General features: G+C 47.7%; 1 protein-coding gene across 3 annotated transcripts in view; it reads left to right on the top strand.

Moving 5' to 3' along the window:
• The window catches only part of Bicdl1 (BICD family like cargo adaptor 1), a 95,301-nt gene extending 81,070 nt beyond the window's left edge, over positions 1-14,231 (top strand). For 2 of the 3 annotated variants that reach the window (XM_057764086.1, XM_057764085.1), the window contains 3 exons: positions 5,597-5,727; positions 10,192-10,312; positions 12,788-14,231. In XM_057764086.1, the coding sequence (XP_057620069.1) occupies positions 5,597-5,727; positions 10,192-10,312; positions 12,788-12,949 (414 nt within the window). In that variant the 3' untranslated portion in view covers positions 12,950-14,231. Of the gene's footprint in view, positions 1-5,596; positions 5,728-10,191; positions 10,313-10,987; positions 11,097-12,787 lie in introns of all 3 variants that reach the window. The other variant, XR_009056809.1, reaches the window with a different exon arrangement.
• The last annotated feature ends 166 nt before the right edge of the window (positions 14,232-14,397 follow it).

Below are 14,397 nucleotides of genomic sequence, written 5' to 3'. Positions count from 1 at the left end.
CAGTGTGGTGGCACCTGCGTGTGATTACAGTGCTTGGAAGTGAGAAGTGAAGGCAGGGGACCTAGGAATTCAAGGCCATCATCAAATACATAGTTCATGGCCAGCCTTGACACCCTGTCTCAATTAAAAGAAGAGGGCAAATGTTCCTTAGGTTAACACTGTATTGGTTGGTTCGTTGGTTGGTCTGGAGATGGTGGTCTTGCTGTGCTGCATTTATTAGTCTTGAACTCTTGGGCTCAACAGATCCTCTTGCCTCAGCCTCCCAAGCTTATGTCAGTGCTCCTGACTTATTTTAATTAAGTGCTTGCTTATTAGTGATTTGATAAATTTTTAAAAATTTTTTCTTATCAGAGTTAAAAACTAAAAATTTCCTGGAGGACATTATTATTTCATTCAGAAGTACAGCTTAAATATAGGTTGCCCAGCTTAAATATAGGTTGGTATGGAACTTTAGGAGTCATGTCTACTAAGTTTTCTTAGAAGTTCAGTTGATAGCCAGGTGTGGTGGCACACATCTTTAATCCCAGCACTCGGGAGGTAGAAGCAGGTGGACCTCTGTGAGTTTTAGGCCAGCCTGCTTTACACAGTGAGTTCCAGGACACCCAGGATTGTTACACAGAGAAACCCTGTCTCAAAAAACAAAACAAAAGTTTATTTGATAACTGGTTGAGGCCAGTACCTGTGAGCTTCCTTACAGAGAGTTCCCTAGACTCCACTCATGCCCCATGTGGACTGTAGAATTTCTTCAAAGAAGAAACCCCTTAGCTACACCTGCATCTACTAATGTGGACACCCATGGGAGTCACACTAACACCCAAGGTAGGGATTTGGGATTCTGACTTAGTCCTAAAAATAGAAGCCAATACTGAAGGCTTGATATTCCTCATGGGGGTTGGTTCACAGTCTGCCCACTATATGCCAGGCACTGAGGCTAGACCCTGAGCACATGTGATACTTGTGTGGAACACCTGCTTTCTAGGGTCTCTAACAGTGTTGGGAGGGCAGCTGGAACTATCTCTGTCCTCCTTGGTAGTAGGGTGCAGATGAGGTTACCTGGGTCTGAGATTTCAGGAACAGCTAGGCCAAAGTTAAGCCTCATCCACTCAGTGATCCAGTCTCTTAAGTCCATTGCTTTCCTTCTTGAGAGTGTTCTTATTCCCCTGGAACCTGGACAGAAGTCAGTGTGGGTGTGCTGCATGCTGCCACCTCAGAAACTAATCAGATTTTAATTAAAAGAGTGCAGTAACTACTAATATCTGTTTGAGGTAAAATCCATAGCCAGCATAAAGACTTGCTTAGCACCCACCACCTCTCTGCCCTCTGTCCCCAGCATCCTCCTTGGCACTGGTGAATACAAAGCAGCCACCAGCAGATGGAGTGGGTCTTCAGGATTAATTGTAGACTATAAAAGACAAGCACCCAGGAGCTGGAGAGATGGCTCAGCAGTTAAGAGCACTTGTTGCTCTTACAGAGGACTCAGGTTCAATTTCCAGCATACGTGGTAGTTCACAGTCATCCATAACTCAGTTCCAGGGGATCCAGTACTGTCTTGACATCCACAGGCAACTGGCACACACATGGTATATATAAATACATATAGACAAAACACTCATTCACATAAACTATATAAACCTAAAAACAAATTAAAAGCAGATATCCATGAGGTCCCCCTGCCCCTGATCACTTTGTAACCTAGGCATTAGGAACAACCGCACAGCATTTTCTGTGAATCTTTTTATGCAAGGTTTTCAAGGGAGCATGAGATCAGGCAAGTGCTCAAGGCTACTATAAATACTTGGTCTTCTAGTTGGTTTTCTATTGTTGTAATAGAATGCTCACTTGGCTTACAGATTCACCCACAGTCTGCCATTGAGGGAAGCCAAGACAGGAGCTAAAGCAGAGGTCATGGAGGGATGCTGCTTACTGGTTTTCTCTTCTTGGCTTACTCGGCCTTATTTCTTACACAACCCAGGACTACTTGCACAAATGGTACCACTCATAATGGACTGGGCCCTTGATTAATAGTCATTAATCAAGAAAAATGTCCCATAGACATGCCTACAGGCCAATCTGATTAATGCATCTTCTCCACTGAGGTTCCCATTTCCCAGATAATTGACAGAAACTTGCCAATACACCACTTGGTATACTGTCTTCATCCTTCTGGCCACTGCCATTTCAGTCCTGCCTTCTTTCACAGCTAGCTTTGCATATTACTTGCCCATTTGTGTATGCTTCTGTGCCCAGGCACCCTCACGGGGTGGCAGTTGCCTGTAGTGAGATTTGAAAGCAGGGTACCTCCTGTGAGCCATGAACAGCTTCCATATCAGGACATAGACATTAGCAAGTCCCTGGCCACCATGTGCCTCTGCATTCTGCCACCCAGAGAACATGAGCAATGATAGAGTAGCTGTGCACACTCCCCAATGTCTGGAAGATCCTCCCTCCTGCCTGCTTAGACCTCCACCCTGCTCATTCCTTCCTTGAACTCTATTCATCTTCCCGGAAGACCCACTGGCTCCATCTTATTGTGCTAACTACATTCCCATCTTGTTTTCCAATCAAGCAGATCACAGACCCCATAATGACCAGTGCAAGTTACCACTCAGCTTTTTCTCCTGGAGTCCTAGCACAGGCCACTAGACTAAGTCTCTAGCACAGAATGGTAATTAATTGTTGAAGGAAAGAGTAGGTTTCATGGCTTCAGGGTAGGCTTTTTAATGTTATTTAATTGTGAGGCCCTCTGTCTTATTAGGAGAAGGTGGGTGGTGGGTTTAGCCTAAATGCATGTATAGACAAGCCAGGTCCACTTTGAAGACAACCATCAGATCTAACCTTAGAGAAGACTGGGAAGAGTGGAGCCCACCTTCATCACATTTGAGCCTGACATCAACTAGTTGGGGTAGGAAGGTAGGCTTTGTTTGTTTGTTTGTTTGTTTGTTTGTTTTTCCTGATTTCCGTATCCCTTCCTAAGAAGCTGGCAGCTGGGGCAGTGGAAAGCTTTTCTGGAGTTTTATTTGGTGCGTTTTGGGTGTTGGTTGGTCTGACCCAGTATCATGCTCAGCATAGGGTTTCACTTTTCTGTCCCCCTTATTCAGCTGTCCTGAAGCTACACCACATGTCTTTGATCTGAAGAAGTCTGTCTTTGCCACATTCTTCCTAGGTCTTGGGTCAGGCTATCAGGCTGCCAGACCTGCTGGTACCCTAGGGTAAGGCTAAACCTCTCCCCAGTCACCTCTGCCTTAGAGCGAGTGCATGTGCAAACCAGAGCCTTTGCAGAAATTCCAAACTGTTAGCACCAGGGCAGAGCTCCAGTCCCAGGCCCTTACATTCCTTATCAGGCTCTTAAGAGTGCCAAATTTGAGGCTAGGAGAAATGGCTCAGCAGTTAAGAATGCTGACTTGGGAGGCAGAGGCAGGCGGATCTCTGTGAGTTCGAGACCAGCCTGGTCTACAAGAGCTAGTTCCAGGACAGGCTCCAAAACCACAGAGAAACCCTGTCTCGTAAAACCAAAAAAAAAAAAAAAAAAAGAATGCTGGCTGCTCTTCCAAAGGACCAGAGTTTGATTCCCAGCATCCACATGGCAGCTTATAACTGTAACTGAAGTTCCAGGGGTCCAGCAGTCTCTCCTGGCCTCAGAGGGCACCAGGTATGTGCCAGGTTAACACATGTATGAGCAGGCAAAAACACATAGACCACGTACATAAAAATCTTTTTTTTTCCTGACATTTTTTTAAAAATATACAACATAAAGCCGGGCGGTAGTGGCGCACGCCTTTAATCCCAGCACTCGGGAGGCAGAGGCAGGCGGATCTCTAGGAGTTCGAGGCCAGCCTGGTCTACAAGAGCTAGTTCCGGGACGGGCACCAAAGCTACAGAGAAACCCTGTCTCAAAAAACCAAAAAAAAAATATGCAACATATTTCCTGTCCTCTCATCATTGAATGTCTTCTGCATTCATGCAAAGTAGCTGCTGGCTCTGTCTGGGAGCTTGATCTTCAGTCTAGTCCTGGAGTCAGGGTGGCAGATGTCACTTGATGGGAAAGAGCAGACCTGTGTGGATAAATCCTCCCTTGGAAAAATGTCAGTGGGTGTGTAATACTTACCAAGAGAATGAGGTTGGGCATCCCTTTTTATGTCTGATCCTATCAATTTTCATTGTTTAACACGTTTATTGCAGTCTCTACACACAACAGACATTTGCTTTGTGTAACTTAAGTAGAAAATGAATGCATTGCAATTAAATCTGATAGCTTATAGGATCAACTTCAAGAACAATTGGATCACTTAGGTCCCAAACAGGAAGGAGTAGTCATGGGAAGCAGAGAACAGACTCAGTCTGCTATCTGGCAGATAGTCCCTGCTCACATGCAGTTTTGCTTTCCTTCTCCTCCCAGATTTACAGGGGTGGGGGTGGGGCAACTCTAGGTCACATGTCCAGACTGCAAAGGAAAAGTAGATGCTTTCCTCATATCTGGCTTTCCTACTGGGAGGACATCTCTGTCTCTCAGCAAGGCATACAACCAGGAATGTCCCCCAAATAGTAAAGGTTTGAATTAATGTCTATCTCAAATGTCAGCTGTTGAGTGCACAAGTGTTTTAGGATTAAGTACTATTTGCAGCCAAGCCCTGGGGTTTACAGACGGATAGGACATGTTTCCAGTGACAGTGGTGGATTTGAGTGAGGTCACTCTGCTGTGGGGTAGGACGGAATGTGTTGCTGAAGCAGACACGAGAGGAGCCCTTCATTGCCAAATGGTGACTCCCAGGTTGGTCTTGAGGACTGAGCAAGTGCCATTCACTCAGGAATGGACCACAGAAAAGGTAGTAGGATCAAAGTGACAGATCAGAGGTGTTGAAATTCCATGTGGCTTTGATGTGTGGAACTAAATGGGAACATCAAGCTGTGCCAGCATTTGAGACCCTGCCTCCAAAAAATGTGTTCCAGAGCTCTGATGCATGTGTGATCTTTCATTGTCTACCTGGAGTGCCTCTCAGTCAAAGCAGTGCTGTGGTATGCCGAGGACACAGGGATCTGACTCCATGGCTGCATGTCAGCTTCAACTTCCACCCTAAACCCTAGCCACTGAGCTGGAACCGGGCACAAAGCATTGTTGCTCGGGGGAGGAGGACTCTGCATTGAAACAGCAACAGCAAGGACACTACCAGCCTGTTCCCGACACATGCCCCTGGGACCTGCAGATGTCCTTTTTTAAAAAATTATTTTCAAACATTTATTCTTAATTATGTGTGTGTCAGAAGAGAATGTCTGAAGTCTTCAAGATGGAGTTACAGCCAGCTGTGAACGGAGGGTACTGGTGGGACTGGACACATGGGTCTTCTGAAAGAGCACAAAGAGTTCTTAACTGCTGAGCCATTTCTGCAGCCCCTCAAAATTGTGGTAGAGGTCAGAGGACAATTTGTAGGGTCAGTTTTCTCCTTCCATTTTTATTTGGGTTTTAGGACTCAAGTTCAGGTTGTCAGGCTTACACAGCAAGAGCCTTTACCTGCCGAGCATCTTGCTGAGCTCGTGGAGAAAGCCCCCAGGACGGCAGCAGCAGCATTACCGCATTCCTTTTCCTCTGATCTGTTGCTAGGTGACACTGCTGAGTGTGGAGATGACGGCACTGAAGGAAGAGAGGGACCGACTCAGAGTGACGTCTGAGGACAAGGAGCCAAAGGAGCAGCTTCAGAAGGCCATCAGGGACCGGGATGAGGCTATTGCAAAGTGAGTGGAGATGGGTTGTTTACTCTTACTTTAACTGTGATGACTGCATAACTATGCAGCCCTGTTGCCATCCCCTGTAGCACTGAAGATGCAGGCACACATGGCTACATCCAGCTTTTTACACGAATGCTGGGATCCAGACCTATGGCATTATGCTTGGGCGGCAGGTGCTTGTCCTCTGAACCATCTCTCCAGCCTCTACTTTGATTTCTTAATAAAACTGAGGTATGTGGCCTGGCGGCGATGGCGCACACCTTTAATCCCAGGATTCGGGAGGCAGAAGCAGGCGGATCTCTGAGTTCAAGGCCAGCCTGGTCTACAGAGTGAGTTTCAGGACAGCCAGGGCTGTCTATAACACAGGAAACCCTGTCTAAATAAATAAATTAATAATAGATGGAAATTCTATTATAAGCCCACCATCGTGTCATACATTTGTGTTCCAGAACTCAGGAGGTATAAACAGAAGGATCTCCAGTATAAGCCACCCTGCACTACAGAGTGAGTTCAAGACCAGCCTAGGTTACATAATAAAACCTTGTCTCAAACACATACACACACACACACACACCACAACACTCTTAATACAGGAGAACACAAAGATAGGCTTAGTTGCTCTGCTACCCACTTTTCTTGGTCCCAGGTAGACTCTGCTAGTGAAGGTTGGTTATGTGACTTGACACTTTTCCTATGGGTGTGTTGGCATACTTGGCATATTGGTTGTGTAATTAGTTTTCTCTTTAAAGCATCAGATGCTACAGTGCGTGGCTTAGCATATTTCCCACTTACAGCTTAGTTTTCCAGTGTCATTATGTGCATCTACCACATTTTGATTATTTTTAGTTTTTTTTTTTTTAATTTATTATGAACTTTTTTTTTTTTTTTTGAGACAGGGTTTCTTAGTAGGTATGGAGCCAGTCCTGGAACTCGCTCTTTAGATCAGGCTGGCATTGAACTCACAGAGATCCGCCTACCTCTGCCTCCTGAGTGCTGGGATTAAAAGCGCGCACCACCGCCTGGTTATTATGAGCATTCTTAAGTATTCACAAAAGAAAGAAACATAATAAGAACCCTCATCTACCCATCTTTCAGGTTCAGTCTTTGACCTGTGACCTCAGTTCAAATCCAGTGTGATGACGACTACTGGTTTCTGCCCCTCCTCCATGGATACTTCAGTTTGCTTCCCTAACCAGCACAGTATTATAGTTGGCTAGTTGGCTGGGTGAGGTTTTTTGTTTTCGTGGTATTTTTTTCATGGTAAGGAGTAAACTCGTAGATATTAGGCCTCATCAATGCTAGGCAAGTGCTTTGCTAATAAACTATACTCCTCTATGAAAACAAGTTCTTAATAACATTAAGTCAGTGTCCTTAAGCCTCTTCTCCACAGTGCACACAAGTTATCCCATAAATGTAATTTCAGTTGTTTAGAATCCGGCTCCATCTCTGTGGGTTCGAGGCCAGCCTGGTCTACAGAGCTAGTTCCAGGACAGCCAGGGCTACAGAGAAAAACCCTGTCTCAAAAAAACAAAACGAACAAACAAACAAAAAATCTGGTTCCAAAGCTCATGTATTCACCTGACTGACAACGTTCTGAAAGCCTGGAACATTCCCTCTTCCTTGTCCCTCTTAACCACATTTGTTTGGTGAGGAACCAAAATCTTTGTCTTTCACTTTTTGCAGTTGGGTTTGAGTTTACAGCATTTTACAATTTCTACTGTTCCATTTATTTCTAATAAACCAGGTCATTTTTTCAAATACTGTTTTCAAAAATGAAGTGAATAAATGCGTTTCTTTGCATTCAACAATTTGGAAATACAGAGAGGCGAAAGGACATTTTTACATGGTCCACATTTTACTAGAGGTTGGTTGGTTTGTTATGCGGCTCAAGCTAGCCTCTGACTTTCAATTATTCCCTGGTCTCAACCTCAAGTACTGGGATTTGCAGGTTTGCACCATGACACCCAGCTGATGCCCTCAGTCATCTGTCCCCTTCACTGAGGAGATAAAAACTGGGGGGAAAAAGTGTGTTTGCTCTCTGATGCCTGTCTCAGTGTCTACAGAGGAAGTAAAGGGTTTTATTTTTGTTTTGTTTCGTTTGCTTGAGTTTTATTTTGTTTCGTTTTTTTGTTTGTTTGAGTTTGTTGGTTGATTTTTTTTTTTTTTTTTTTTTTTTTTTTTTTTTTTGGTTTTCTGAATCAGGGGTCGTTTGTGTAGCTGGCTGTCCTGGAACTCGCTTTGTGTATTAGGCTGGCTTCAAACTTAATTCTCCCCATTAAAGGCCTGCACCACCTCCTGCTTTTCTCCTGTGCTCCCTTAGCTCCACCTTCAGGCCTGTTGATCCTCTGGAACTGACATCCTGACAGCTGGAGATCTGGTCTCTGCCATAGCTGTGCTGTAAACAAGAGCAGTTTCTCACGGTCTGTCTTTTGGTCTTTCATCATCATCTTCATCCCATTTTACCCTTCTGTCCGTTTTCTTCTCTGATCAGATCTCACATTGGGTTGCCTATCACTTCTGGTTCATGTTCGGAACTGAAAGTGAGATATCCCAGTAAGGCTCTTAGACCTGTCCCTGTGTGCCCACGGGATGGGTTCCCATTACACCTCTGGTTCTCAGTGCCCGCAGGCATTATCGTCACCCAGGGCCTCCCCAAAACAATTCAGTCTGAGTGGCTGGGATGGGACTGCTTCCTTACCTGGTTATTTAATGTGTATTCAAGGAAGAGAGACTGGCCTCACTAAACTGGGCTGCAGGGACCTTAAGGGGTTCCTTATCTCTCTCACACAATAGGTGAGGTCCAGGAAAACCACTATGAGTTTTATCACCTTACAGTTGAAAAGCACTCACAGAAGTTAACCTGACAGGTGACAGGTGAGAAACTGTACCACTGAATCACCAATGTGGATAGCAGAAGCTAATCTGAAAATAGCAATCTGCTTTACAAAAAGTCCCAGTGACTCATTTATATGAGGAATTATTCTGGGCACTGGAAATACTTTTTCAAGAATATGATTGCTGTGTTGATCAGCGACTTGTGGGCCCGTGCCTTCTGGTCTGGGTTCCTTTTGAAAACTCGCCTTCCCCTCTTGCACTGCAGGTCTGCCCCGGCATTAGTCAGCACATTCCCCTAGCTCCGGGCTGCTCGTGGCGCCACCTGCTGGCAAACACATGGTACCTCCTGAGGGCTAGAGCAGCTAGGGGGCGCCTGTGGTTTGGGAACTGTCAGGCAAATCGCGTCCATGGCAACTGCTGCCCTGAGGATTTCTGCTGTTCTCCACCAGCCAATGGCAGCGATCGTGACGGAAGCAACCTGCGGCTTCTGAACCATTGCCCATTGGACAGACTTGGTCCAATCCCTGCTGCCTGCAGCCGCAGTGGGCGGGGCTGGGATGAGCCCATAGTTGTCTAGAGCTGCCTGTAAGGCAAAGTGGTGGGTGAATGCACCACTTTGGGTCAGGGTGGGGTGTGGAGCAGGTGACTAATTGCAGGGTAGAGGGCAAGGCAGGGAGGAAATATGGTCTGAGCGCTTTACAAATGAGACTCACCTACTCCTTCCGGCTTTGCTCGGTTAGTGTGTTGTTCTGAGGCCAGATTGGTGGCCTCTGGGTCCTGCAGCTCCCCATGGGTCTGGCTTTCAAGGCGGCAGCGGGTGCTGCTTTTGCAGAGGCAACGCAGTTAACTGCTCCTCCTTTCGTACCCACCCCAACGGGTTTGTTTTCTTTTGTTGGTGGTTGTGGTGGTGGTAGGTTTTGTTTGTTCGTGTTTTGCATTGGGCAACTTTATTGTTGGAAAGGTGAGCAAAACAGTGCCCAAAACATGCACATTTAAAAATCTTGAACTATGTGGGCAAAGTTAGCATCAGTGACATCACCAGACATAATCCGCTGTGTTTTTGTGTGTCTTGTATGTTGACACACTGGCATTTTTGCTTCACGAAGCCCGACCTCTACCTCCTTGGTTCCATCATGGTAAATTGTCAGTAAATACCCCATGTCTGTGATTTACTGCTGCTCATGTTGTATTGTCTCTTTTATTTTGAAACAGTTCCCCAAGTATTAGATACTGGAGCTATTAAACTTTGGTCACCATTCCTTTGAACATCTTTATCTTAGGGGTAATTCCATTGGGGGAGTAGCTAGTCCAACGGAGTACCTCCCACAGTGTGCATAGCCGAGAAGGGACAGCAAACAGCTCCTTTGTGAGAGGCCCTTGATCACGTCTGGGCTCTTGTTCTCATGGAAATGCTGTTCTCTTTTGACCACTTTGTCTCTTGCTAGAGAGGAGAGATCATCACTTGCCACAGGTTGGTTAGGGAGCATGTTACAGACCTTCAAGGGGCATAGTTACAGTGACCCTGTGGTGTAGGGTCAGCCCCTTACCTTACCCTTAGACGCCAGGTCTCCCAGTGAAGAACCAGAAGCCCCTGGCACAAGGTCCCCATCCTCATTGTGGTTCATCTGTTTGCAGGAAGAACGCCGTAGAGCTAGAACTCGCCAAGTGCAAGATGGACATGATGTCTCTCAACAGCCAGCTGTTGGATGCCATTCAGCAAAAGCTGAATCTCTCACAGCAGCTTGAGGCTTGGCAGGTAAGCAGGAGCTGAGGCCTAGTGGGAAGTGCATGAAGCATCTCTGAACCAAAATCTGTAAGGGGAGTTTTGACAAGAGGTCCCAGGAGCTTCCATTTTCACCCCAGGGAAGAATGCCTTATAGTGGCCTCGAGACAGAAAGCTCAGCCAGCCTCTGTCGGGAACATGCTACCACCAGACACAGAGTGGGCCTCCCTCAGCTGCTCATCCTGGCTTCTTTTAAACTAAGGTTGGGGCCAGGAAGCCCCATGTGAATGAATGAAACCTCAGAGCTGGGCGCAGCTCAGCAGTCCTCGGGCAGTTGCTGCAGCTTCCCTTTTCCATGGGCACTGTCTGGCACAGGTCCTGGAGAAAGTGAGTCAGTGTGGCCAGCTCTGGGACCACCGTTGTCAGGGTCTCCTGACTCCCTGCTGCCCGGGGCTCTGACTCTTGGACGAGGTTGTGGTAGGCTGTCAGAATGTGGGTGTAGTGGTTAACGTCTCTCTTCAGATGGAAACTCACCTGTGACTTGCTGAGGTGAGCCCCACAGTGGCAGGCAGAACAGCAGTTACCATTACACTGTGGCTCTGTGGGATTGGCAACCACAGTCTGACGACACCATCAGGTCACTGGCTCCCTGGCTCCTACCAGAACCCTGGCTTACCACAGCTGTTCTCTCTTCTCTCCCAACTACAGTTTGCTTCCTCAGGGCTTTTTACTATCTGGCTCCTTTGGTTTCTGATCTAGTGGCCTTTCTCAGTTCCTGTACCAACAGCTTTAGTTGTACACCCCTCCTGCCTTTGAGGTGAGATTGAACCTTGTGTCCATTCATCCATCCCCTCTGCCATCTCTGTTCTGCATCTGCCACCTCCCCATGGCTCACTGTGTTCTGTGTTCCGGAACTCGGCCTCATCTCTGTGTAGTGTGACATGCCATTGAGCCCCAGCCTCCCTTCTCCCATCACTGCTATGAGTTTGGCAGTCCTGGCAGGCTGATGCCAACTTATCATAGATGGATTTTTGCCACAAGAATAGCAGCAGTCATGGGATCATAACCAGCCCGTGCACATGTGCGCGCGCATGTGTAAAGTTCTAAGGAGATGTGTTCATAGAATTTGCTTGATGAATTTGGTTACTTAAAGTATAAAAATGCAGTTTGCAGTGACTGTGCCAGAGAAGACATGACAGCATTGGAAGGACTTCTTCCTAAAGGTCTCTTGACTTTTCTCTCTGGTAGTGAACGATATATTTTATTGGATTTGTCCCAGGTATAGACTACTGTGCTAAGATTCCACACTGAGACTTTAGAAGTAGGAGCCATGTGCTTTGTGCTGGCAAAAATGACACAGGGTTTAATCTGAGAGGCAAATGGAAAATCGGCTGGCAGGGAAAGGATGAAGAGGAGGAGGAGCCAGGGAGGACGCTGAGTGTGATGGAGGGTGAGAATGGGGTGCCAGAGGCCAGGAAGGCCCTTTGCTTTCATTCTGAAACCTGAAAAGACATTCAGGTTATTTCCACAGATCAGAACTTGAATGAAACAGAGGTGACAGACAAGCTGGATGCAAGTGGGGCCAGGCTTCCCAGGTTTGTGCTCTCATCTCCTAAGTGGCTGCTCAGAGCCAGCCTTTCCCTGCTGCACGGAGCCCACCCATCCCAACCTGGCTTCACCTGTCGTGTGCTAAGATTCAAGCCAGTGAGCCCCTAAGAGTTTGTCTTGGGGTCTTTTTGTCAGAACTTCACAGAGCTTACAGCTAAAAGCTGAAGGAGGTCGGAGGTGTGGTGTGTTTGCTTTCTGGTGGTGGATCACACAGAGCTCTTTACAGACTGGGCTAGTAGCAGAGCCCATTGTCAGGGAGTGTCTTCCACAGCAACCAGAATCTAGTGACTAGGAAGAAGCTGCTCAAAGCTGCTCTCGTATGAAACAGGACGGGGGACTTGTTCTGAGTAACCAGCTAATTAGAGGGGTAAGGTTCGTACCCCCATGAAGAAGCTAATAGAAGTAGGACTGAATTGGAATAAGACAGTCTCAACATTGCACACAGGTTTAGCTGTGTGAGAGTCTGGCCAGAGGGGTGAAGGCAGTCCCAAACATAGAGCCACTGCCTCTGGTGTGTGGGTATTAGTGACTTAGCCTGAAAGTAATTTGAAGGGGGAAATTTGGACATAGGTAGCCTCTTGGGCCAGGTCATTGGACTAGAGACCTGACAAGCTAAGGTTGGTCTGAGCTGACTTAGGGTGGGGTAGCAAGCCAGATCACAGGCATCCACACAGCCCCGTGAGCTAGTATGAGGGCTGTTCTGCTCTTTAGGCCTGAAGACACTGGCTGAGATAGCGCTATATGGCACCTATGTGTCCTGGCATGGTTGGTCCGCCAGCCCCAATTGCAGTGCTTGTTCATGTCATCCCTCATCTTCACCTGCCCTGACATGTCACTCCCTGTCCAACCCCAGGGCCAGGTAAGACAGCTACTAATCCACATTCCTCTCCCTCTCTGCAGGATGACATGCACAGGGTCATTGACAGGCAGCTGATGGATACGCAGCTGAAGGAACAGGGCCGGCCTGCTGCTGCCTTCTCTAGGGGCCACGGCGTAGGACGGGGGCAGGAACCCAGCACCATGGATGGCAAACGGCTCTTCTCCTTCTTCAGGAAAATTTAAGTGGGGAGAAGTCAGGCTGTTGAGAATGGGGGACTAGAGGCAGTTGAAAAGGGTCTCCCGGCAACTGGAGCTGGGCAGCTGTACTGTCGGCCCGGCTGCCCTGGGGCCAGTTGGGTCTTGAGAACCCACTCCCCTTTGTCAGTGCAATGGAGACTGAGAAGTAGGGGACCTGCCTTGTCCTCTGAAAGCTGCTCCCTACCAAGGGACAGGAATGAACCCTGTCCCCACTGCCTAAGCCAAGCCTCAGCCTGGGCTTCCCCAGGATCCTGTTAGTGAGTAGGGCTCAAGTCACTTCCCATGCAGTCCATTGATGGGCTCTGCTACTCAGACCCAGCTGATCACAGCCCACACTACAGGCTTTGCTGCCTCCTTGGATTCTGAACATGGGGACAGAGATTGAGGCCCTCCTGTGCATGCCTCAGGAGGCCTGAGCCTCCACTCCTGCCCCAGCTACTTGCCTGGAGTAAGGGGAGGCATAACCCCTCACCCATGTGCATGCCCTCTGCTGGAGTCCCTGTACAGCAGGAGCCCCAGCCTATGGCTGTGGGGCTTAAGAACTGGGTTACCCAAGCTCTGTTGAGGCCACACTGTATTGCAGGGAAGGTCCTGTCTTCTGGCCGCCAGCACACGTCAGCTTCCTCCAGTGCAGGCAGTCCTTAACCCTAATGAGGTCTGGGCCCGGCAGCATCCCGCTGGCCCTCTATAGGCTCTAGCTTCCAGACTTCCCCTCATGGGGTAGGGCTGGGAGAGCATTTGTCTTCCACAGCTCCCTCCCACCTCAAATACAATGGCCCAAGCCAACAAGTTGAGGCCACAAAATGGCCTCCAAGGGGACTAGTTTAACCTTACCCGCACACTGAAGGCAGCGTGGGTGCCACAGGCCACAGGGTGGATGGGGTGAGGCTGCTGGGAGCTTCCAGGTACTGCCCACCAGGCCTACAAGGGATGAGGCCTGCAGCCTCTGCTTCTGCTCCTTCTGCAGCTGCTACCCAATCTCTGCTGAGGCCCCAGCTCAGAGGCTCTGTGGGCCCAGCCTGCAGCTGCTCACCACTCACTAAGCCTCCTGTCCTCAATGGGGAAAAGCACAGCAGGGCTGAGCGGAAAGAATGTACTTATAGATATGTACATACCACAGTGCTGTAATTTTGTATGTAGCAATTATGTAAATACACGTATGGATTTTATAATACACATATATAAATCTATAAAGGCATATTTTTAGAAAAACAGCGCACCACTGCTTCTTTTGAAAATAGTCTGAATAAGAATAAAATGAATTTCTACAGAATTCCTGCCTCAGTTCCTGGGTATTTGGAGGGTTCTGTTACAAACATGACTTGTTTGTTAAAAGCTACCACTGGCTGCTGCTGCTACAGAGGGGTTAGTACCAGAAGGGTTGCTTGTGAAGGTGGCAGCATCTTGCCCCACAACCTCTTGTTTAGCATAGC

Source organism: Chionomys nivalis, chromosome 3 (assembly GCF_950005125.1).
Source record: "Chionomys nivalis chromosome 3, mChiNiv1.1, whole genome shotgun sequence".
Taxonomy (NCBI): Eukaryota; Metazoa; Chordata; class Mammalia; order Rodentia; family Cricetidae; genus Chionomys; species Chionomys nivalis.
This window is presented reverse-complemented; position numbering and strand designations above follow the sequence as displayed.